The 27055-nt window shown below is 39.2% G+C and overlaps 1 protein-coding gene across 6 annotated transcripts in view; it reads right to left on the reverse strand.

Moving 5' to 3' along the window:
* Positions 1–27055, reverse strand: part of CHD1 (chromodomain helicase DNA binding protein 1) — an 89586-nt gene that overhangs the window by 32412 nt on the left and 30119 nt on the right. For 5 of the 6 annotated variants that reach the window (XM_073344590.1, XM_073344588.1, XM_073344585.1 and 2 more), the window contains 10 exons: positions 25030–25234; positions 23852–23962; positions 22331–22398; positions 20550–20699; positions 19938–20200; positions 13079–13304; positions 11903–12003; positions 10668–10846; positions 10148–10275; positions 1244–1460 (listed from right to left, as the gene is read on the reverse strand). In XM_073344590.1, coding sequence (XP_073200691.1) covers positions 1244–1460; positions 10148–10275; positions 10668–10846; positions 11903–12003; positions 13079–13304; positions 19938–20200; positions 20550–20699; positions 22331–22398; positions 23852–23962; positions 25030–25234 — 1648 coding nt within the window. The remainder of the gene's footprint in view (positions 1–1243; positions 1461–10147; positions 10276–10667; positions 10847–11902; positions 12004–13078; positions 13305–19937; positions 20201–20549; positions 20700–22330; positions 22399–23851; positions 23963–25029; positions 25235–27055) is intronic. The other variant, XM_073344591.1, reaches the window with a different exon arrangement.

A 27055-nucleotide genomic window follows, 5' to 3' on the forward strand; every position in this document is an offset into this window, starting at 1 on the left:
TTTAACATAATCACTAACAGGAAAGAATCAGACTTACAAGTAGGGTAATATATATTTGATAAACACTCAAAAGTAACTTGCTAGATATAGGGGCAATGTCATAAAGTGATCAAAGAAAACCAGGAAGGTAATATGCTCCTCTAAAATGAGAAGGCGCATTTGAAGGAGGAAGGTGAAGAAAGAGTTACTCAACTATTTTCCATTTTGAAGTATATGCCACCTTGGTCTACAAAAACATTTGAGATACATTAGCAATTTATTCCAAAATAATAACCTAGACAAGCTTTAATATCATTTCTGACCATCAAATGATTTTATTTCTCAAATAAACATTCAGTAATCAACTCATAAAATCTGTTCACTGAAATGATACAAATCTATTGTAGTATTTTAAATTAATTTTAAAAGTTATTGTATGTTCATGGTGCATCATTAATCTGTGTCCTAAAGCAAGTTTGTAGCTAAACAATACTTGGCTACTTCATTGTTACTTTAGTAAAATAAGAACTGTTTAAAGCCTCCTTAACTGCAAAGGAGAAAAAGTAACAGGTGATACATGGACCGTGCTTCCTTATAGAATATTCCATGAATTTTTGGGAAGCTAACATGAAAAATTAAAGGTTTTTGATTTTTAAACTTCCATTCTGAAAGAAATTCACAACTCAGAACATTACATCCAGAGGTTGAACTGGAAGAGAAAAAAAAAAAAAATGGTACTCTTCCAAATTCTGGCCACAAATGAAGCTCAGCAATTCTGCGGCTCTACTCACATCAGATCTTATGTAACTGTTGTGACCAGCAATGAAATAGTCAACTATGACATTTAGTTAACAATCCCTTGATGTGAATAGGGGCAGTTAGCACTTTTTAAAGTTGTTGTTTTATGCTTCTCTGCACACCCGGACAGATGTCACTGTATTACTTTATATTCTGTTCACAATTTTAAATTTTATCTTCTCAACCACAAGGGAAAGAGAAAATTTATTTTTAAATGGAAGCTTACATTTTTAAACAAGCTCCCTGAGTGTAGTAAGCAGAGACTAAGAAGGAAATAAAAGAGCATATATAAGTAATTATTTTACACCAAAATCTAAACTTTCAAATTTTCATATTAAATATTGTATTTCAGGCAAATACACGTTTTCTAATTTTTAACCAAACACACAAAAGATGAATAAGAGGCAAATGTTTGAAAGAACCCTTTTTAGCACTGTGTTTTTCATTACTGTTCAAATGTACTCACCATGTTTCTGCTATTGATGTCTCCTAAATAAACCACAGCGTTCATCTGAGGAGCCCACGTCTGAATTTCTCTTTGCCAAGATGTCAAAGTAGAAAGTGGCACTACCAGCAAGAAAGGCCCATACAACTGATGTTCATGAAACAGGTAGTTCAGAAAAGAAATAGTTTGTATTGTTTTACCCAAACCCATTTCATCTGCAAGAATACAACTGTTCCCTCTGCAAAATGAAAGAAATATAAAAAAAATTATATATCATACTGCTAATCACCAGGATAAAAATTACATTCCTTTAAGCATTTATGAACAGAAGTTCATAGATGTTTTGCAAGATTTTTCAAATGTATATCCTATGAGGAAATTTAATTAGCTCACAGATTATGAGGACTATTGCTTATAACTGTATATTCAGCAATAAAACAAAGAATGTTTTCATACTACCAATTCAGAAAAAAATGTTTACAAACTTTTTTGTAATGGTGGTTCCTTGAGATGGATTGCACATGTCCATTCCACTGCAGGTGTCGATGTGCTCCAGTGCACAGTTGTCAGAATTTTCCCCTTAGTGGCACCGATCAGGGCAGCACAAGTGCCCTCTGCTGCCTTATGCACAGGCATAAAGGACGGAGCCACCCAAAACTGCCCTCAGCTCTCTCCTACCGAAAGACTCAGATAGAGATGGGAAGGAGGGCGGATCATGGAATGGACATGTGCAACACACCTTTAAGAACACTCTGAAACCTTTAAGAACAACAGTTATGGAAAAGATAGTAACCATTTTTAGTTCGAGTGACTGCACATGTCCATTCCACTGTAGGTGACTCACAAGCAGGCTCAACTGGAGATGATTTCAGAGTCTATTTGAACAGGGACTGGAGGCCAACTCATCCAAAAAGCATACCTAGATTACTGAAGGATAGAGTAGTGAGAGGCAAATGTGTGACATGATGAACAGGTTACCACTTTGCAAATATCTAATATGGGCATATCAGCCAGAAAAGCCACAGAGGTTGCTTGGGATCTAGTCGAATGAACCAACACACTATCTGACAGCTTCACATTAGCCAACTGGTAACACAGTCGAATACAGCCAAAATCCTTGGTGTGGACATAGGAATGCCCTTCATTCTGTCCGCAAACGTAATGAATAATAGGGAGAAAGACCCGAGAGGTTTAGTCTGTCCCAGATAAAATGCTAAAGCTCTTCTATCATCCAGACAGAGCGCATAGTCTCTCCTCCCCTTTACTACTTACTATCAGTTTTCATATTAACCCAGCAATACTCTTACCCCTTTCAGAAAGAATGTCCCTACAGAAATAGTCTGTCCAAACCCTTTAAAAATCTTTCAGCCATCAGGTTGGAAAAGAAAACGGTTACCCAGAGATGGGTGAAGTGCCAAGATAGATGCTATGTGTACTCTAACTGAGCTAATCACTAATCATTGATGTTTCAGGGACTGAAAGTAGTCCAGTGTGTGCTGAATAGAAGCAAGAACAGGTGGAAACCCCTTTCAGTCTGGAACAGGAGGAAAAGCTCTTCCATTTAGCCAGGTAAGTAATTCTAGCAGATGGTTCCTACTATTCAGCAGCATATTCTGAAATTTTCTAGAGCAGGACTCCTGCCTAAGTTAAACATGAAACCTCCCTGCCGTCAGGTGAAGGGCCTGAAGACTGGGGTGGAAGAGGTCACCACAATTCTGTGAAATCAAATATGCATGGTGTGGGAGAAACAGTGGGGGACTAATTGAGAGGCTTAAGAGCTGTGAAAGCCACACAGTGGCAACCAGTGTAAAATGGGCCTCATCCTGCTTGATCTGGGCAGAAGATGGATTGGGGGTGGAGGAAAACATACAAAAGATCCTCTGACCATGACAGTAAAAAAGCATCCACTAACAAACCTGGACTATGGGCCTCTCAGGAGCAAAACTAATATATTCTGTTGTCTTTTGTTGCAAGCAGATCCACTGGGGATCTCCCAGAGCAGGAAAATTACCCTTGCTATATCTGGGCAAAGGAACAACTTGTGGTAATTGACAAACAACCTGTGCACTCTATTCTGAGCCCCCCCAGGAGGCAGGTCACCTTCAGAATTGCTGATGCAGAAGTCCCAGAGTAGGATTGCTTCCTCACAGTGTAAAGAGGACCACCTCTGCTCCCCATCATATTGGCAGTCAACACTAACACGTTCCTTCTGCTGACGTGAGGAAGGAACAACATGCAAGCTAAGTGGATATCTCAAAACTCCCTGATGTTTATGTCTAGACTGAGATCTGGGATAGACCGAAGACATTGCATCTGCAGGGGTCCCAAGTGAGCCCTTCATCCCAGGTTCGAGGCATCCATGCCTAATGTGGCACTGTATGGAATATGGGTGACCATTTATAATATTATTGATATCAATATTACAAAATCACAATGAATCTTATATAAGCATGTAAGGTTTCAGTGGAAAGGTTATGATTTGTTAAATATGATAAGCTCATTTATATGTACCGTCTCTGTTTTGTGAGTTATACATATGTGTAGTATATTTGTATCTCAAACTTGTGCTGTGTATCTGGGCGACATCCCCAGACAGATTGGCATCAGCATTATCCAGCCTGCTTGATGGCCCATCAAGGACAACCAGCAGTACAATGAACCCATTGAGAGAAGCCAGGGGCTAGCCTATGAGTCAGCAGGACATATAGGAACATGCTTATGGATAGGGGACTCTATGTACTCTTCAGTGCCCATGTGCTGTGAGCGAGCTTATGTTTGGGGCAAAGGATGTACAAGTCACACGGCAAAGGATATAAAAATGCAGCTACATCATCTCCATTTTGTCTTCAATCTTGCATCTCACCTTTGGAGTAGCTTCTCTACAAACTGAAGCTTTGAACAAAGGACTGATGGACCCATTCAAGCTTTGGATGTGTTCCAGAGGGACTTCATAAGCCAGAAAACTCACCAATTCTGCTAAAATGCTGATATATAGACTTGGAAATCATATCTATGTACCTCATTGCTTTGGCCATTTAACAACTCTCTTCTCGTTCTTTTTTTTTTTATAATAAACCTTTAGTATTAGATACTAAAGGACTGACTGGTAGATTGGTATGATCCAAACTAGTATTGCTCTGGTAATGTGGCTGGCCCTTTGGGGATCAGAAGAACATTTTATATAGTGAATAGAGTTTGAAGTAACTTCTCACTATAATGGACCTATTTGCTGATTGGGAGCCAGAGACTGGAATGCAATAAAGGGGACTGTGTGAGTTCTTTTTTTTCAGATTCTTGATAACCAGTGTGGGGAAGCAGGAGCACAGTTTGTGACTGGTTAATGAGTCTAACTACAACCACCAGTTTTGGGGGAATCTGCTCTCCTTTTTCCAGCCTGCCCTGACTTTGGCATTTTCAGTGTGGGCTACTCTTCAGGTACCTCATGTCACACCTACGGTGAAACATTGTTGAGGCAGGCCAAAGGGAACTCCCTTGCAGACATTGGTCAGATCTGTCCACCAATCTAGGGAGGATAAAATCCAATTCCGTATGTGCAGTAACATCTATGTGATGCCTCCTTGGTGAATACACCTCAGCCCATCAACCAGCCTTGAAGGAGTCTGAAACAGCCTGGCATATTGGACTACATAAACGCATGCTGCCTTGTGTGCCAGCAGCCTTGACCAGTTTCTCACCATGATGAGGAGATAAACCTTTAAGTCTAGAATGAAGTTTTGCATTGAATGAAACCTGGCCTGCAATAGTAAGGCCCTGGCCATTGTCAAATCCAGGACCACACCAATAAATTATATTTTTTCAACTGGAAATGGGACTGACTTGTCTGTGTTGATGAGCAGTCTGAGCGCATCGAAGCTGGATCAGATTATATTTATGCTGAACCACCTCACTGTGACCTGGATCAACCTCTTATACCAATCATCAAGGTAAGGAAAGACATCCCCTGACCACCAGGGAAATGCTGCTACCACCACCATACACTTTGTGAATACATGCCAGGCAGACAAGAGACCAAAGGGGAGCACTGGGAATGGATAATGGTGACTGCTGACAGTGAATCTCAGAAATTTTCAGTGGGTCTGATGGATTGTCACATGGAAGTAAATGACCTTTAAGTAGAGAGCAGCATACCAATCCCCTGGCCTCAGTGAAGGGATTATGGAGGCCAGAGTGACTGAAATTTCAATTTTTTTAGGAACTTGTTTAACTCCCTTAGATCTAAAATAACCCGGAGACCCCCTTTTGCTTCCGAAATCAGTAAGTATTGGACATAAAAACCCTTTCCCTTGAACAAAAAAGGGACCTTTTCTATAGGTTCTACAAGGAAAAGTGATTGTATCTCTTGAAGAAACACTGCCTTATGAGAGAGAGGTCCATGAAGAGGGATGGGGAAAGGGAGTCTGTGGAAATAAACTGGAGTGTATATCCACCGTGCTCAGAACCCACCAAATTGTTGTGATGTGGGTCCAAGAATGATGGAAACAGGACAGGCAGTTTGCAAAAACTGGGAAAGAAAAAAATGGCACTCTTTAAACTGGTAAACTGCTCTCGACCCACCCATCGAAACAAGCTCTCGATTTAAAGGACATTTACTTCCATGTGACAATCTTGGAGTCACCATTATCCCAGTTCCCAGTGCTCCCCTTTGGTCTCGTCTGCCTGGTATGTATTTACAAAGTGTATGGCGGTGGTAGCAGCATTTCTCTGGTGGTCAGGGGATGTCTTTCCTTACCTGGATGATTGGCAATAAGAGGTTCATCCACGTCACAGAGAGATTGTTCAGCATAAACATAATGGATGATAAGCTTCAGAGGGGTAGCCATGTTAGTCTGGATCTGTAAAAGCGGCAAAGAGTCCTGTGGCACCTTATAGACTAACAGACGTATTGGAGCATGAGCTTTCGTGGGTGAATACCCACTTCCTTGGATGCATGTAGTGGAAATTTCCAGAGGCAGGTATAAACATACAAGCAAGAATCAGGCTAGGAATAACGAGGTTAGTTCAATCAGGGAGGATGAGGCCCTCTTCTAGCAGCTGAGGTGTGAACACCAAGGGAGGAGAAACTGCTTTTTAGCTGGATAGCCATTCACAGTCTTTGTTTAATCCTGAGCTGATGGTGTCAAATTTGCAAATGAACTGAAGCTCAGCAGTTTCTCTTTGAAGTCTATAATGGATGATGCCATCTGCCTTAATAAACTGGCAGATGTAGATGGTGGCTATGGGTGTCTTTTGTGACCTCCACTTCTTCTCTTTGGCAGATCCTAGGCTCAAGGGGCAAACCCCTGAAAACACTGGGACTGGCGAGGTCAGAACACCCTCTGCTTCACTGCAAGGGTGCAAATGTGCAGGGATTTCAGGATTCCTCTCATCAGTTTTTTGTGATAGGAGGGATGGCCCTTCAAATTGGGGTCCTGGACTGTTGGTTGCACTTCTGGAGGGAGGCCAGAAGAGCATAACCAAGATGAGTGCCTCCTCGTGATGGCAGAGGCCATGGCACGACTGTAGACAGCGTTGGATTAATGCAGGAGCTTTAGGGGCTGCAGCCCAGGGCCCCGGAGTAAGGGGGATCCTGGCGCAGCAGGACTCAGGCAGACTGCCTGCATGCCATGGCCCCTCGCCACTCCCGGAAGTGGCCAGCGCTGACACATTTCTGCGGCCCCTGACAGGGGGCGCAGTGGGGAGGCAGCTCTATGTGCTGCCTATGTTGCAAGCACCATCCCCACAGCTCCCACTGGCTGGGAACCAATGGGAGCAAGCACCGCCCCCTGCACGCCAGGAACCAATGGGAGCTGTGGGGGGCAGCGCTTGCGGGGGTGGGCAGCGCATGAAGACATGCTATCTCCTCCCCCGCCAGGAGCATGCAGAGACATGGCAGCAGCCAGCTGCTTCCAGGAGCAGCATGGGGCTATGGCAGTCAGCCAGCCTGCCTGAGCCCTGCTGCGCCACCGGCCAGGAGCTGCCTACAGTAAGCGCCTCCCTGGTAAGCTGCCTATGGTAAGCGCCACCTTTAGCCCCCTCCATCACCAGCCTGGAGCTCCCTTCTGCACCCAAACTCCCTCCCAGAAAAAAAACTAATACAACAGATGTTCTAAGGTAAGAAGTAGTCTATTTTGAATTAACTTAACTATATTCTACATGTTTTAAGACTGAAATGTAACCACAGAATGGCTTTATGTTAATTGAAAGGCAAGTTTAGTATAGCGTTAATAACCTCGATGCCATAATTGTGATCATTTTGTTTTAAAATTAGGAAAAAGACTTACAGGGGCCACACAAAATCTAATAGCCCCAGGTCTGCAAGAGAGTTAATCTAGCCCTGACTGTAGAGGCTGCTGCATCCTCCTGCAGAGCTGTTCTGGCAACCAATTTGTCTTCCTTGATCAAAGTCTGTAACATCCTGTTTCGCATCATCTGGGCGCTTGTCCTGGAACTTTGGAACTGTATTTCACAGGATGAAATCGTAGTGCCCTAGAAAACTTGCCGGTTTGCAATATGAAGCTGTAATCCACCTGCAGAATAAAACTTCTTCCCAAATAAGTCCAGCTTTTTGGCCTCTTCATTTTTCGGGGTTGATGCCTGATGACCGTATCACTCTCTCTCATTGGCTGTCAACACTACAAGTGAGCCCAGAGGGCAATGACAATAGAGGTGCTTGACCCCCTGACAATGGACACAGCATCTGCTCTCCAGTCTTTTTGTAGTCAGTGACAGGGAAGCTGGGGTCTGCCAAAGAACTTTGGTAGGCTCTATAACAGCATAGGAAAGATATTCTAGCTGAGGTCGCAGATGCCAAAATGTCCAAAGAACTTTGGTAGGCTCTAAAACAGCATAGGACAGATATTCTAGCTGAGGTCGCAGATGACAAAATGAGATTTTTCCTGAATCTCCTCACGGAGAATGTCCAGGGCCACAGACATCCTCCTCACCAATTCCTGATGAGTCTTAAAATCATCAGGAGGCAGAGAGATAGGTTCTACCACAATTGCCTCATCAGGAGATAGAGGGAAAGGATGACAACAATACCAGGGACTGGTCCAGTTTCCACTGCTCTCGTGGATACTCGTGAGAGGTATCCTGAATGTGCTCAGTGCCAGGCTTAGTACCAACACTAGGATGTTTGTGGCATGGATGTTCCTGATTGCCTGTAGATGGAGCCAGCTGAGATGGATGTGGGGACACATTCGATTTGAGGAGAATCCCCATTGGTTCCAAAATGGCCCCTGGTATGGCCCCGATCCCCAAGTGTATTTGGCTCAAGGGTCGTTTCGGTAAGCTCCTAGCTGAAATTGAGGCTGAAACCAGGGAAAACAGGTGGTATTCTCTTGATGGTGAGACTGGCTAGGGACACACAGGATTTCACTGCAGAGCCTGATGAAGAAAAATACTCTTCTTGAGACCATGGTGGGCTTGTATAGTTCGGTACCGGAGAGGACGGTTCAGACCCGGGGAGATCACCTCGATTTCCCTAGACAGTACCATCTTGATTAGTACCCTGATGGCCAAATCAGTTGGATCTGCCCAGTGCAGAGGTGAAGCTGCTAATTCCAGTATCTTGGGCACCAGTGCCAGGCAAGACTTCTGAATTGCCAGTGACAGCAGCACCAAGAGGTTCAACAACGCTCTTACAGCCTCAAATGCCTCAGGAGTAGATGGTTCTGGGAAAGTACTCTCCAGTACTGGGGAGTAAGGTGATCCCAATGATGGTGCTTTGAGAGCCAGTCTCAACAGGCCCATACTGGGCTCTGGAGTCAATGAACTTCCCTGCTTAGAGTCCTTAGCACCCTCCCGAGTCCTTAGATGACCTCAACCTCTTTGCTTCCTTCCAAGATCCTGGTATCAAGTCCAATTTACAGTGCCTCTTCCTTGATAACAGCAACACCGATCTACCGCTCTGTGCTGGTAATGCCGAAAATGCACTACTGGTGCTGAGCAACGACAGTATCTGGATTGAGGTAGATGGTTGTGGTAGAGGACATAGTGCCGATTCCAGCAGCAGATTTCAGTCTAGTTGCCCTGTCCTTTTTGGAGCGGGGCTTAAAGCCCTTACAATCAGCACATCTGTCACTCAAATGAGCCTCCCCCAAGTGCTTAAGGCAGCTGGATAAGGATCACTCTTAGGTATTGCCTTACCACAGGAGTGGCAAAGCTTGAAACCCAGAGAGCACGACATATCTCCTGTACCTTGGCCGGTATCCACACAGGGTGCCAGATCCACACACAAACACAATTTAAAAAAATATATATATATTTACTTACTACTCTATTAAACTATATTAATAATACAGGATTACAACAGGTACTATTTACATGCTTGACTAGAGACTTGCAGAAGGAAAAGGAGCTCTGACAACCAACATGGGCAGCGGGAAGGAACTGAGCGGGGTCAGGGACAGCTCAGCCCTTTATGCCTGAACATGGTGCACGAGACCTCAGAGGGGAAAACTCTCTGACAGCGTGCATTGGAACACAGACACCTACAGTGGAATGGACATGTGCAATCATTCAAAGAAGAATCTTAATTACTATCATTACTGCAGTTTGAAAATCCTTCATTAATCAAATGGTAAAAAGGGACCCAAGATAAATGTTGTTCTATATAAAGCTACTAAATAGTTCCTGTGCATGAATTTTAAAAATAAACTTCCATGTGTGATATTTGAGGGTAACGTAGTTTATTTTGTATTTCACCTACAAACACCAGAGGGAAAAAGGAAAACCAAAGAAGTCTTGCCTGTACAAATCAACTACGTGCTAAACTTGTGTATTTGCAGGTGAAAGCAATCCCTCTCAAATCTTTACTGTACAATTTACTACTCCAATGACAAAATAATCCATTCTGCTAAGGTTTTATGAATTTCTACCATTTACAAGTACTAGAAAAGCATCAGACTTTCAGAACGTACTTACTTGCACCAGGAGTGAGCGAGCCAGTTTAGTCCATTTAACTGATAGTCTCTTAACTCTAAACCTTCATGGCCACCAATATATGATGGTTGCTTCTTCAGTGCAACAAACCTTGGCCTCTGTTTTAAAACCTATCAAAGTGATATTGAACATTAGCCCTACTACTGAATGTTTTAAGATTCTAAATATAATTTTACTGAAGATGCAGGAGAAAACGGAAAATAATTTAAATTATGTTTATATACATTACTATATTAACTTCTAAAAGTTAACATAATTTCACTTTTGAGTGAAAATAATCACAATGGGGACATTTGTCTGCTTAGAACTAATAAGACCACTGACTCAAGTTATATACCTTAACAGTCATTACTAAACTAAACAATTTTAATATTTCATTCTGTGATCTGAAAAACTTTATAATGTATACCATCCCTAATCCAGGAACAAAACAGCCAGCTACAAATATTTTTATTGTCTCAATTCTCAGACGTCTATGAAAATTATCTTAAATCTCACTCACCTTGCAGTCCTTAAAAGGAGTTGTCTTGGATTGATTTCTGCTAAAATACTCATCGATGCATGACTGAAATTTTTTGGCAATGAGAGCACCATCTTCCCAGCTGCACTCTGAGTAAGGGAGACCCTGCCACTTGCAATAATAATCTGGATAACCTGCTGCTGACTTCTGATTTGAATGAGCTGTAGAATACATTTGAAATACTTCATCAATAATTTTGATTTTAATGAGACATTTATTTCATTTTTGTGACACAATAAGTGACAAAGTGCTCAGAATTAAAGAACCCATGATTAACCTCCATCCTAATTTATATCCATATTATTTTAGTTTGAAAGTAAAATAATTAAGAATTCTAATAAATTTATTATCCACAAATATATAATTTGGAGAATTGGGTCTGAATTCAACAAGATGAAATTCAATAAAGACAAGTGCAAAGTACTTCACTTAGTAATTAAAAATCAAATGCACAATTGCAAGATGGGGAATAACTGGCTAGATAGTACTACTACTGACTAGGGTCTGGGGGTTTAGTGGATCACAAATTGAATATGAGTCAACAATGCAGTGCAGCAGCAAAAAAGGCTAATATTCTGGGGTGTATTAACAGGTGTGTCATATTAAGACATGGGAGGTAATTGTCCCAGTCTACTCGACACCGGTGTGGCCTCAGCTTGAGTACGGTTTCCAACTCTGGGTTCCACATTTTAGGAAAGATGGGGACAAACTGGAAAGAGTAACGAGGAGAGCAACAAAAATGATAAAAGGTTTAGAAAGTTTAGACTCATGAGGAAAGGTCAAAACAGCTGGGCATACTCAGTCTTGAGAAAAAAAGACTGAGGGGAGACCTGATAAGTGTTCGAGTATGTTACAGGCCGTTACAAAAAGAACAGCGATCAGTTGTTCTCCATGTCCATTGAAGGTCAGATAAGTAGTAATGGGCTTAATCTAACTCAAGGGAGATTTAGGTTAGATATTAGGAAAAACGCATTAACTACAAGGGTAATTAAGCTCTAGAATAGGCTTCCAAGGGGGGCTGTGGAATCTCCACCATACAGGTTCGACAAACACCTGGGATGGTCTAGGTTTACTTAGTCCTGCCGCAGCACAGGGGGCTGGACTTGATGACTTCTTGAGGTCCCTTCAAGCCCTACATTTTTAAGAATCTATAAAAATAGAAGCAATGACAGTATATTATCCTTATTGTTATTTCCAGTCTCCAATTTGTCACTTACCAATTATTCTCTCCACTATTTGATATTGTTTATGAAGATCATCTGTAAGTTCTTGCTGGCAGTTATAATATTCCACATCTTCTGGAGAAGCATTTTTCAGCCTGGAATGGAAATTATGAAAATAGTAATTACATTGTTTCATTCTAAAACTAAAACAATTTGACAGTCCAAAAGCTTTCAGTGTAAGCACCAAAGGAAAGTTAGAGGGAAAGCTTCTGTGAGAAAGGAACTAAAGGATATCTCAGTGGAGAAAAAACATCTGCTACAAAAAATTCCTTATCTGAATTAGGTGCCCTCCTGACTGGAAGCTGAGAAAAAACTACTGAGAAACTGTACTAGTGTCAGCTACACCTGATAAAAAATAATTAATATAGGTATAATACGGAATGTCCACTCCCAACAGTTAAAGTATTTTATTTTGTAGGACACTTTTTTCACTTAATGAGAACAACACTTGAAGGGGGTTAAATCTAGGGAAATCCATCTCAACCATTCCTAAAAGTAATGGACAAGAACCACCACTTTTCATATAGGACACTGAATAACCCACTGGAAACCAGCGTCAAAAGAAGGCAGTAGAAGGTAAAGATTTTCTCCAAACATTTCGTTCAGGACTTCTAACAACATTGATAAGAGAGTGCTTGTTGATCCAGACAATGGGCAGAAAAATGAGAAAGTAGAACTGGAAAGCCTAGCAAAGTGAATAGAATTAAAACTTCTAAGAAAAAGTAGTAAGTATCACTGTGGAGAATGTAATGAACAGTTCTGTTAAAGTACAATGGTCAAGAAAAGCAAATGGTAGGCCATTTGAGTAAACAGTAAGCAATGCATACTGTTTATTGTGTAAATATTTTATTTATACTATGCATATTATAAACATTTAAGAAAAATAACTTCCAAACAGCTTAGTTATTTATTAAAGGCATGATCCTGCAAGATGCCACACATCATCATTCACTCATGAGTAATGAAGTTGAGGATGCTGTACACCTTGCAGGACCTTAAAATGTCGAGGCGGTTTTAACAATAAAAAGATTATGTATTATCTTCTTGCTGAACACACACTATGGAAATATATTCTCATACGGAGATCAATCCCCTTACAATACTACATAAGCACAAATGCTGGTAAAAAAAAAATCTGTATTATGAAAGATGACTATCGATAACATTCACCATCGTTTTGTTTCCTGATCCTTTTTCTTGTAGTTGTCCAGTTTCTTCATTCCTTTAACATTCTGCTGCTTCAAGGTTTCTTCAGTCTCCCATGTGTTATGGATATGAGACCAGCCTTTCCATTTAATTAGATACTGTGTTTCTCCCGGCTCCTTCGATTTATCAAACCCTGCATTTGGATCACCGTCTGCCTCAACTGCATAGATGGTGGTTGTAGCACCAGTGGCTGAAAAGGAAATCACAAGAGAAGTTTTAATAGAGGATAAGTACCAGTGAATCACCTAACAATGAATTTGATATTAATATAATTCAATTGGTAATTTTTTATAATATGAGCATTTATCAACACATGATCAACTAGTTCTGTAGTTCTCTTCCACCTAGTGTTACTTGCGTAATTCTGCTGCAGAAGTATATGCCAGTCAATAAATAGTCTCAAAGACTTGATTTAATAATAAGACAATGTAACCAATAAAACTGAGCATCTAAATTAACTGAAGGTGAAAGGAGAGTGGATGAAAGAAGGGGTAGACAGCCACCTTACAAATATCTAAAATAAACTGATAGACGAGAACTGACAAGCTTGTCATGACATCTCATGACAGAGAACATCAATCCCAGCACTCAACGGACTTTTTTATGGAACATTAGCTGCTAAGAGGGAGCAATCATCATAACTAACCTATTGCATGCTACCAAAATTCCAGCAACACCACATGCCTAGATATTCTGATGATCCAGGAAGAGATGACAAGGTCAAATTCTGCCAATGCCCACTTGTCTACCGTGACTCTGCAGTGTACGACTACAATTCAATCATAGATGTGACTAGTTGAGATAGGAACACCCATGCTAGCGCTAATTTAGCAAACAAGGCTAAAAATTGCAGTGAAGATGTGATGATGGTGGCTTCAGCATGGGCTGTACATGTTAGCACAGGACCTGTGTACATACTTGCATTGATCACACAACCATTTGCATACAACTTGCTTTGAGAAATGCAAACCACATTGTAGTCATCCACCATCTGAATCTCCACCAATATAGCGTCAGTGAGGTCAGAAATAGGTGGCATGATAATCCTACGGCCAAAAAGTGTTATTGTTAAACAACAAACATTGACAATGGGACTCATGGATATGTTTAATATCTGAAACTACATTTAACGTTTTTGTTAGTTTGTTTTAAGTTGATGAGATTTCATGTTGTTGATGTCGTTTTAAAACCTTGGAGTAATGGGATAATGATGATGATAATGACATGGAGAAAAAATCAGGAACAGAATTTCTTATGGTGAGAGCTGTCAGACCTTGTCTACACTGGTATTTTACTCACTGAGGTGAAATTTAGACTCCACTGAAGTCAATGGAAATTCTGCCATTGGCTTCAATAGGCAAGGATTTCACCTCTAATGTAGGCATAATTTTCACCAATGCAGCAAAATTTGCACCAAGGTAAGATGGACCAATGCAGCTACACTGGTAGATGACATTCCCGAGAAGACAAAGCCCTACTTTCTGGAATACCAGAAGCAATAAAAGCTTCATCGCTTGGGATATCAAGGCCAGGTCTACACCACAAACATTTGTTGGCATAGCTACGTTGCCCAGGGTGCAATGAGGTGCAATTTGCAACCAAGATAGCTGTGCTGGCGAAAGCCACTAGGTCAGTAATACACAGTTATACAATAACACAGTTATACGATCAAAATTGCATTTATTTTGCTTGGAAATGGTGGGGCAGGAGGACTGGAATAAGCAATGCTTGCAAAAGCAGAGTGCCAGCAAAGCACTTCTAGCATAGACTTGGCCAAAACCAAGACTGTACAAAGCTCTAAAGAATACACTCTAAGATGGTCAACCTGGGGCTCTGGTGCCATGCAGCTCTTCAGAAGTTAATATGTGGCTCCTTGTATAAGCAGCGACTCCAGAGCTGGAGCTACAGGTGCTAAACTTTCCAGTGTGCCAAGGGGTGCTCACTGTTCAACCCCTGGCTCTTGACACAGGCCCTGCCCCTACTCCACCCTTCCCACCTCCTCCCCTGAGCCTTCTATGCCCTTGCTCCGCTTCCCCCACCCCAAGCCTCCTGCATGCCACGAAACAGCTGATCAGGAGATGCGGGGAGGGAGGAGAAGGTGCTGATCAATGGGGCTGCAGGTGGGCGGGAGGTGCTGAGAGCGGGGGGTGGAGCTGATGGGGGGCTGCTGACATATTACTGTGGCTCTTTGGCAATGTACACTGGTAAATTCTGGATCCTTCTCAGACTCAGGTTAGCCACCTCTTCCTTAGAGTATCACAGCTGGCTCCACAGAGAGGATAACATGCCCTAAAATTGGCCATTTTCTAATTTAGTTCTGTTATTTCCAAACACACTTGATAAGCAAAGTAGTCAGTTGTTTCTGTTAAAGTGAACTATCAGCAGTGATTAGCAATGGAACTGTATCAACATTTGTCTCTCTGATATGAATGGGGCAGTTTAAACCTCTATAAACATAGTTTCACAAAATCACAGAAATTTAGGGCTGGAAGGGACCTTGAGAAGTCATCAAGTCCATCCTCCTGTGCGGTGGCAGGACCAAGTAAACCTCGACCATCCCTGACAAGTGTTTGTCCAACCTGTTTTTAAAACCTCCAATGATGGGGGTTCCACAACCCCACTTGGAAGCCTATTCCAGGGCTTAATTACCGTGGCAGTTAGTAGGTTTTTCCTAATATCTAACCTAAATCTCCCTTGCTGCAGATTAAGCCCATTACCACTTGTCCTACTTTCAGTGGACACAGAGAACACCTGATCCTCATCCTCTTTATAACAGCCTGTAACGTATTTGAAGATTTATCAGGTCCCCCCTCAGTCTTCTTTTCTCAAGGCTAAACATGGCCACTTTTTTTTTTTTAACCTTTCCTCATAGGTCAGGTTTTCTACACCTTTTATCATTTTTGTTGTTCTCCTCTAGACTCTTCCCCATTTGCCCCCATCATTCCTAAAGTGTGGAACCCAGAACTGGAAACGGTCCATAAGCTGAGGCCTCACTAGTGCCGACTAGAGTAAGACTATTACCTCCCATGTCTTACGTAAGATACTCCTGTTAATATACTCCAGAATATTAGCTTTTTTTTTTTTTTTGCAGCTGCATCGCATTGTTGACTCATATTCAATTTGTGATCCACTAACGTCTCTAGATCACTGTCAACAACCATTTAGCCAGTTAGTCCCCATTTTGTAGTTGTGCATGTGATTTTTCTGCCCTAAGTAAAGTACTTTGCACTTGTCTTTATTGAATTTCATCTGGTTGAATTCAGACCAATTCTTCCCATTTGTCAAAGTCATTTTGAGTTATAATCCTGTCCTCCAAAGTGCTTACAACCCCTTCCAGCTTGCTGTCACCTGCAAATTTTATAAAGATAGTCTCCACTCCATTATCCAAGTCATTAATTAAAAAACATGGAAGAGTACCAGTACCAGGACTGACCTCTGCAGGACCCAACCAGACACACCCTCCCCGTTAGACAATGAACCATTGATAACTACTCTGAATATAGTCATTAAACCAGTTGTGCATCCACACTCATAGTAATTTCATCTAGATCACATTTCCCTAGTTTAAATATGAGAATGTCCTGTGGGACTGTGTCAAAAAGCCTTACCAAAAGGCTTCAGGTGGTTAGTAGACTCACTGAACCTCAATGCGTTCCAAAGCCTTCTTCACAACAACAAAAAATATGAAAAAAAGTTTGGCTTGTAGAAACTAATAAGGTGGAAGGAAGAGTGTGCTGGAAAGATTCTGGTGCACTTCAGTTCACTTCAAGCCTCAAACCTAAGCAAGACGAGGTTAATACATTCCATATTGGGGCAGAGATGGGAATGTTTTTATACGTTTTCTAAAACAGAATGAAGGAATTTAACTTCATTAAAAGAAATTTCTATAGAAGTACAACCTGGTCATCTTAGGTAAGAGACGCGTAATTAATGTACAAGTGTAGGCCCTGATTTTGTCAACACAAGTACATCTGAATATAGGTGAAACACTGAAATTAAGAAAGAGTTGATAAATTTGAGTTTTTTAATTCGAATCTAGAATCAGTTGGGAGAAAAGATGGTTTATCCATTATATTACAAAAAATTAAAGCCTCTTATTATACAATAGGCTTCAGAAAAAAATAAGTGTTTGGGTATAGAGCTAGCTGAAATTATTTATCAGTGTAAGGAAATATGGAGATGTGGACAGATCTTCCACTTACTTACAGAAGAGTTAAATATTCTAATAATGAATATGCTCCCTAAGTTTTCGCCTCTCATGGGCCAGTTTTTCCAAAATGAGGCATAAAGTTATTTACATTACTTTAATGGAAAGATGCTCCTTAGGGTTACATTCATTAACATTTTGTTTGCCATAGGGGTGGTATTAAATTCCAGCTCCAAATTATTAATATTGGGATGTTCTAGTTCAATCCTTTTATCATCAGTACAATGTGTTTTGACATCCTTTGCACAGAGAGACAAGGTGGGTGAGGTAATATCTTTTTTTGGACCAACTTCTGTTGGTGAGAGACAAGCTTTCAAGCTTGCACAGAGCTCTTCTTCAAGTCTGGGAAATGTACTGAGTGTCAAATACACTAAGTGCAAGTATGCTAAATACAAGGTGGAACAACTAAAGAGTGTATTTAGTTGTGATAGCCCGAGTATCTTTCCCAGACCTGAAGAAGAGTTCTTTGTAAACTTGAAAGCTTGTCTCTGGTCCAATAAAAGATATTACCTCACCCACCTTGTAGCTGTGTTGGTCCAGGATATTATAGAGACAACACCCCTACAAACTGTACACAGGATAGATCAGGTTATTTTAGCATATTACAGTTTATATTTTACTTATGTTTAGTTTAAATGACACATAGGTTCAGGACAAGAGTGGAATATATTTCATAAATGTAAGACTGTACCATTTGTATTACATTTAGGCCATGGAGTTTAAATCAGTTATTCCCTTTGCAGTGAAATTTTACTTTGTTTTGGAGTTGCATAGAAAATGTAAACCAGATTGAGCTGGTTTTGAATATGGTTTGGAAGAGCACTAATAATGCAAACCTTTGATCAAAAGGAAATTAATAAATAATTTAATAGACCATATAAGTATCCATTCAGATATCACCCACAGACCTTTGAAAATGAAGATAGAGAACCCATATTTGAACTTACATTTGGTATATCTTTGATTATGAAGTTTATTGTTTCTTTATATGTTTAGGCTCATCCAATTAGGAATGCTACTGTATATTTATAATTTAAATAATTTATAAAACAGCACATATTAAAATGTAAGGGGACAGGAGCAGTGGTGAATTTCTGGTGTGGATCAAGGTTATTCACTACATCAGCAGTTCTCAAACAGTGCGTCGTGACCCCATTTTAATGGGGTCATCAGAGCTGGCTTAGTCTTGCTGGGTCCCAGGGCTGAAGCCAAAGCCCACGGGCTTCAGCTCTGGGCGGCAGGCCCCAGATTACAGGCCCACTACTTGGAGCTGAAGCCCTCAGGCTTCGACTTTGGCCCCTTTGCCCAGGGTGTTGGCTGAAGCCCTCAGGCTTTGTCCCCTGTTCTCCTGCCCCACCTTGGGCAGCAGGGCTCAGGCAGGCTCAGGCTTCAGTCCCCTCCTCCTGGGGTCGTGTAATAATTTTTGTGGTCAGATGGGGGTTGCGGTTGAATGAAGTTTGAGAACTCCTGCACTACATACATGAGCTTGTGAATTCCCTTTCAAAACGGCCTATCTAGTCTGAAGAAAAAAGATTTCATGATATTATGAAATTGTATTTTCCCCAAATTCTTAATACTTCACTACCAAAGAGAAATAATTCACAATGTGTTTTAAATTTAATGTATGTTTAACATTATTTTGGGGGAACAGGACAAACATAAAAAAGTTATGCACGCCATATATTTTTTGAAATGTAAAAGTGTTTTTTTCTTTAACTGTAAGTTACAACAAAAGTTTTAAAAAGAATTTAAAACAGGATTATCAAAAGCTCATTCTGGACAGAGCCAAATTGCAATTTTAATTATGGCTGTGGGACAGGGCATAAATATTGAACTCCATATACTACCCTCATAATCAACATGAAATTCCCACTAATATCAAAGGAAAGTTTGCACAAAAAAAAAGTGTAAAATATGTATTTTACATCTTAACTAAAGTTTTAGTTATTATTTATCCATTATCTTATTGCCACATTCAGCATCACTCAGTGGGGAAGTATGCTCACCTCTATGACCATCATTCTTTCTAACCTTCCCTCTTCATCCTCTCCCTCCCCCCTCTGCTTTGTGGCCATATCAATACCAGGAAGAATGGTGTATTTTAGCACATGTTAACTAACACGTTAAAATCTTAATACAGACAGGGTAAGTTGTGGTTTTAAAATGTTAGCTGGTGGAGATCAACCCCTAGGGCTGAGACTAGGGTTTCCTTGACCAGATAACACACATTAAAAAGGACATTTTTTCTTAGACACCTGAATTTCTTTCCCTGAAGCAACTCTCAATTCCCACTTCCAATGGTTTCATTCCTACACCCTTCTCCATTTTACCCCCCAAACTACTAAGCAATTCAACAGTTAACGCAGATACATAAACCATTATCATTACACTGGGGAGCTAACATCCAAACTGTGTGCAAGCACGCATGCATGAGCAAGAATACTCCATTTGTTTACTCTGAATTCAAATTTAGGAAGTTATCTTTGCATTTATTAAGCTAGAAACTGGTTTTTAAATGAAAGTTTAGATGCTGCAGAAACTGAAACAAATACATAAAAGTTGTAAAAACTGCTCTTGGATCCACTGTAGCATTTTGAGAATATAGGTCAAAAATACCTCCTTTTCGTCCAAAACGACTATCCATAAACTTTTCTATAGTTTCAAATTCATCTTCTTCAGGTTGTGGGACATCCTCTCCACAGACTTCCAGCAAGTCATCTGAATCTGTCTTTGTTTCTTCAGCTTCTTTGTAACTAATATTGACTGTTGCCTGGCGACGAGACCCTCTTTTATCATAATCATCATCCTCATCCTCATCAGATGAATCAAGTTGCCTCTTTTTCTGTCCTGCACTCTTTTTCCCACTTTTTGGCTTAATTCTTAAAAAGAACAAGAGTTGACAAAACAAAGATGTTTTCAATACAGAAATACCCACAAATGTTCTGCCATTTCTTACAGAGTATTAATATTTCACAGTGATTGTTCAACTGTACCACACTCAATTAGATAATGTAGGGAAAAACATTCACTATGACTCACTGCTGTGATAACATCTTTTGTAACTTCAAAAAACAACTTCCACTCTTGGGATACAGAACTCTACTAATAAATAGTTACATTTGGATTTGAGCTTAAAGAGAGAGAGAGAGAGAGAGAGAGAGAGAGAGACACATTCATATTCCCATCAGAAATCTTATAACAAAGTATCTTAATTTCCAGAATTCTTACCTGCTTGGAGGTTTCCTACTTTTCACTTTATTTTTTGGCTCATAGTCAGATTCACTCTCTTCACAACTGCTTTTCTCTCTCTCCTCCTCGGATTCAGAATCTGAACCAGTCCCAGAGACAGATCCTGATCCAGACATTTGCCAGTCTTCACTGCATACATTGAAAGGCAGAAAAGTCAAGAATTAGAATATTCAGCATTACTGTGAAGTCCATATATATGAACGCCAGCAACTGGAATAATCTTGTTGACAGAAATAAATATTAAGGCAGTTAATAATTCAGTGTCATTAAAAAGACAGAAAATATTATGAAAATTCATCGATCTCTCTACTGCCATGAACATGGATATTGCATCTGGAAGCATGGAATACCATCCAATTTTTGAACCCCCCCCCCCCCCCCCCCAAGTCAGATGGCTTTTCATTAAGCAGTAAATCAGGAAGTAATATAATGACACCAGAAACACTTTTCTTCACTTTACCTCTTACAGAAACAAGAAAGATTATATTTTCAATGTTCAGTGTTCCAGTAAATGGATAATTGTTCAGGAGTTACATGAACTTTTAACGCTACAGTGTTACATGAACCTACTATAATCAGGGTTTCTTCCATGGATATTAATTCTGGGCATCCTGACAAACTGATATGTAGGTTGGCAAGTGGCTATTTGGACAAAGAGACAACAGCTATGAACATTTGTCTTTTAGGGCTCAATATTCTGTTTCAGGAAACATGGACAGAGTTCTCTGCGTATTTGGTAAGATAATTACATACAAATGTACTAGTTAAAATTAAAACAAAACAATTGTTTATATTAGATTATTAGATATATAAATTCAACAACAGTTTTTGGTTTTACATACTCTAAAATAGATTTCTGTGAATTTTTAAACGACAAAGGATAGGAAAAAAATAAATAACTTTTGTCAATCACAACCAAAAAGAACTAAACATACAAAATTACACACTAATTTTAAAAGAGAAGTTTTTTGTTTTGTTTTTAAAGAGTTCATGAAAAGTGCCAGATTGACAGTCCTAGAAATTGAAGAGGTCTATTTTCCACAGAAACTATATCACACAGGCAATGGCAGTACAAGCTTCCCTACACTGCACCTCTAACCTTCCTCAACTCTGACCAGGTGAAGGGCATGCTTTTTGGGGTGATAGGATAGTTCTAATTTCCATAAGTCATTCAATCCTTGGTTGCTGTACTGAGATCAATAAGACTGCCAATTAATGTCAAACATGATGGTCATTTTTGCCCTTGAGATTTCAAAAAGATGACAAATTGTAACAACTTTGTCACTAACTGCTTAATTCCAACTAGTGACCTGGAGATAAAATGACCTATATAGCCTATTCCCAACTATCTTGGCCATATAGATAATGTTCAGGATAGGATATTCAACAGGAAAAGTAATGTTACAACTAATACACTCCACTGTAGATTCTACAAAGCATTGCTGGAGATGCTTTTGAACAGACACGGTCAATGCAAGTGTACCTGATGCAGGGTATTTTACTAATTGGGGAATTTAAAATTCTGTTTTACATATAGGACTCAACCTGAAATATATGTTGCACCTAAACATCTATGTATTAGAAAATACCCCAACATTCTAATCAAAAGAGAGAAGTAATAAAATCAAGTCCAAAAACCAACCTGAAGTCAGAGTAGAACTGAAATACTTTTATATATTAGATGAAGTATATATAAATACTAAAATATGCAAGCAGGAAAGACATTTTTATATAGTATTCTTATATGTAAAATATCCTACTCTTTATGTTTTTTTCTCTTGGTCTCACTGGATGAGTCATCCAAAGTGTCTGCACTACTAGAGGAATCCTGCAGAGAAAGCAAAGAATATATAGAATTCATTATCAAATATTAAAAGAGCAGTGCAACTGTTAGCGATCTGGCTTCCATTCTTGAATTGGTATAAATTTATTTTTCATGTTTGATTCCCTCTCCTTCAGTACACAATGATGCACTGAATACGACTAGGGTTTCCATATTTTAGTATGATTCAAAATCTATCACAATTGTTTATGCATTCACAGTGCTCTACTAGAATATCTTTTTGAAGACTACTGTGCCTGCATGAAGCACATTTTTAAAACTGTCATAAATTAGTTAAAACGAACTTCCATCAGGAGACTGAAAATCTCCTCTGTAGTTTACAGATGAGCCCTGTACTAAATACTACCTTTGTACCTACTCAGGCCCTAGAATTGTTTAAACCGTTTTTTAAGAAAGGCAAAAATATATCTGACTCCTCACTACCTTTACTCTCCAAAAAAATGGATGGATCATATCAACTCAGACTTCCCTAAAATAATTTTCACTCAGGCGGAGAACAGTTCTGGAAAAATTTCATCCTGAAAAGAAACTTTTAGGAAGAACCATTTAGCAATAGCTGTAAGTTAAGATTTTCTAAGTGTTTACAAGGAAAATCTTAATTTACATTTCCCATAAAACTAAAACAGTTAAAAATGCAAACAACTGTGTACAAAAACAGAAGTCCAGGGTAACAGAAGAAGAAAATGGAGAAATTATGAGAGAAGATACTTCTGACCATAGTGTTTAATTATTCTTTAGAAGTGAATAGAGATGTCCACAAACTTTTTTGTTTAACAGATAACTTTCACCCTCTCAACCTCAATAGTATCCCCTTTAAACATGTGCTCGCATCCTAGATTCAAATAAAATCAACTGTTCAGACTTTAAAACCTTCTATTTTGTATTTGAATAATTCTAAAAGCACTACAACAAGAAAATGAAAGTGATTCCTTGGAAAAGACTACAAGTTTAGGCCAAGGTTTCTCAAACTTTTTTTTTTTTTTTTTTTTTTTTTTAAATAGCGTGGACCATGTTCTCACAGGGATTGGCATGGAGCTACATCTCCTCCCATTCACTACTGCATAACATACTTTCAGAAACGACAGCAATTGCTTAGATGGAAAAGTAATATTTGGAAAGTACTTTTATGCTTTTAAGTAATTTAGAAGCTGGAAACACAAATGAGAGCCAGTAATACGTGACTTGCCAGTTTGGTCAATCGATCACAATTTGACAGCATCTGGCTAAAGCTTTCTAAGAAAGGTAATTTCTTCATCACTTACTCAAATATACAAAATTAAAAATGATTCAACATTTCTCTAGAAGAGCAAAATTCTCTCCTGAGATGTGTGTACACAATGCTTATTGCCTTCAAACAGACTTTCACAGATACATATGGAGTGAGCTAGGACACCTCTATGTTTACATTTAAAGCATAGATTCAGAATAAGCTATTCACCTCTTCTGACCCACTGTTTGATGAAGCTGCTTTCTGCTGCTGCTGCTGCTGCTGCTTCCTGAGCATTGCTGATCTCTGTACAGCCAAAATACTTGGATTTGATTTCCAAAACTGAAACAGAATTCAAATAGAAGAGTCATGCAATCAAATACGGTGGAACTTTACAATGATTTAATACAGTCAAATTCCCAAACTGAAGTTTTGCTAATAAAAGTAACTATTTTCAGTTTAAAGAATGAGGAGAATGTTTCAATTTGTTACAGCACTTTAATGCAAAATGTAGCATGCTTTACAGTAAATTTAAGTAAGAACCCTTAAATTAGCACAAAAGAATACATATGCTATAGTCACTGCTAACACATTTCAATTTTAAGTTGTTATAACTCAGATAATTCCAATAAGGAATGTAGTTAATACAATTGTCAAATAATTTTGCTTCATATGGAAGCATTGCAACACTTTAAAAAATGAATGAAGAGGAAAAACTGAGTTTTAAGCAGAATTATGTTAATTAATATTCTGTTATATTTATTATACTTTCTTTCATTCAAGGGGAGTCATAATACTTACAAATATTATATATTACACACAGAAGGAACTAGAGCAAATCTGAGGTTATTTTATCCCACTGGATATGCTCAGAAGTAATTTTCTGAAGAATTTAGATTTTCTTCTGAAATTTTGCAAACTTCTTCCTCATAGAAGACTGACTACATGCAAATTTGAAGTTTTCCAGTTCAACAGTTTATCAGATAACAGCAAGCTAAAGTATACAGATATGATTTTCAAAAATGAATAGAGTTAAGAAAGGATTTAGTAGCGTAGAAGCCTAAATAAGTGGCCTGATCTTGAAAAGTGGACTATTAATCTACTACAATCAATACGAGCAGCTGGGAGCTCAGCCCTTTTGATAATCAGGCTATTTAGGTACCCTGGTAAGAATTTAGGAGCATAATTTCGGGTATCTATTTCTGAAAATCTTGGCCTTAATATTTTCCATGATATTCAAGTCATGGTATGCAGATATTTTACTCATCAATCCAAGCTCAAATCCTAACAGTTTAACAAGTCTTTCATTCCAGTTCCTATTTATAGCTTATCTAGAGTGAAAATAGCTATAGGAGATAACCACACAAAGTCGAATATCTTTCACTGGAATGTTTATTTGTGCATTTTACCTCAGCTCCACCAATTTTTGGTGGTTTTGCTTGAATTTGTTTCTTCTCTCTAGATGTGTCAGACTCTGATTCTGACTGACTGCCTGACTCTGAACCAGAGTCAGAGTCACTGCTACCTGACTGGCTGCTACTTCCATCGCTACTGCTTCCAGAACTTGAACCAGATCCAGAACCTGATGCTGAACCAGAATCGTCATCCGACTGGCTGTAATTAGAAATAAAAGAATTATGGAGCATTTTGAGTAGTAAAATAAAATCAAAGTGAAGTTAGAAATAATTTAGCTTCACCTGTAAAATTAATTGTGAAATTAGCCAAGCATGCATATAATAGCCTACTCTTAAATAACACACTACATCCATTTATAGGACTCCATGCTGTGATAACTGGGAGCACTTCACAAGTTGGGTCAATTAACAACATATCCATAGACTATGCTCCTCTGCAGCCCACAGCTTCAAAGAGAGAGGTTAAAAAGACTTTGCCAGTTGATTAAATGTCCACAGTTTTACTTTCAAAGGTGTGGGCAAAACAAACTTGCCTTGCTTATCTTTATAAACAGGGCCAAATTCAAGGTAAGAGGTATCCATCTATTCCCTATAAGAGGAAATTGTATATTGGTGAAAGCCCTACACCCAACTTCCATGAGGTTCAGCTTTGGGACAGGTAGCTTTCTTGTCCAGTGTAGGTTATACAATGAGTTCCGGATAGACACACATAGTATGATTTTCACCCTGCAGTTAATTAACAGCTGATGCACAAAGAAGAACTGAGATGGAAAGAAACGGTCAGAGATAGTCCCTCCTCTTTCCAGACAGCCAGACAACAGGAAAGGAGAAAGGGGTCTGATAAACTCATAGCTATTACCCAAACCTCGTATAAAAGTTTATGCTTCAAGCAAGGACCAGGGACAGCAGCCTGATATAGGACAGTTCATCCAGTCCAGGCAGGCAGAATGGTAATGGCACTGCATTTCACAACCATATCAATTATTTATTTGTTTGTTTTAAAGAACACCTATTTAATTTCTGTATCACCCATCACTCTCAGGTGAGAGAGAGAACAATAAATATGCTCTAAGACTGCAAAGAGGTCTTCCAGCAAAAGAAGGACAGAATAGATTGTCTTTCCTAATATTTTTGAAGTAAAAAGAAAAAGAAAAAACTTTAAAAAAACACACATATTTCAGCCCTTCTTTGTATTTCATAGAGAAACCAAAATAGGACAAGCTATCAATTTAAACAAAATCCTTTGTAGGTCACATTTCATGCCTTGTGTTGTAAATCTGGACCTGGTGATTTATACAAAGACAGCGTTATCAGGAAGGGTTATCAGGACCCTTGGATTCTATTCCTGAGGGCTCGCCTTCATAGGTAATTATATTAGCATGATTTTACTGGTATAGTTATCCAAATATAACTCCCCATGTTGACACTCTTATGCCAGTAAAATTCTCCCTTTAGAAAAAAAGAGTCTCCCACTAAACTACTGCATCACCATCAGCAAGTCACCTGCCCTCCATACATAGTTGAGATGACTAACTGTCCCCTTTTCTCTCTCTTCCTCCTTTTTAGTTACAGCACACTTCAAATAATTTATTTAATTTAAAAGAATGAATTAGTGTACATAACGTTTTGAAACAGTATTTTTATATGCACATATGGTGAACTATGTTCAAAATAAATTCAAAACAAATCTGGTTTCTCAAAACAATTTTCTCTATAACCTGTGCTAAAGTCTCAGATTCTAAAAAAACCCCATAATATTAATCTAACATAGAAGCCCCAATATTTTTTAAACAGACATCTTGATGGAAAGCATTATAGGGACAATATTGCCTTCAAAGTAGCCGACTAATTTAAAAAGAATGGTAAAAGGACTGTAAATAGGCATCTTGATAAAGAACAACAGGTAATACCAAAAAACAAACTATTACAAAAATCGATCCATCCTCTTAACAGTCTTTCAGTTACATCACACGTTAAAAAAAAAAAAAAATCACATAACTTTAAACAAACTTTCCTTTGT

This window comes from Lepidochelys kempii, chromosome 5 (genome assembly GCF_965140265.1).
Source record: "Lepidochelys kempii isolate rLepKem1 chromosome 5, rLepKem1.hap2, whole genome shotgun sequence".
Taxonomy (NCBI): domain Eukaryota; kingdom Metazoa; phylum Chordata; order Testudines; family Cheloniidae; genus Lepidochelys; species Lepidochelys kempii.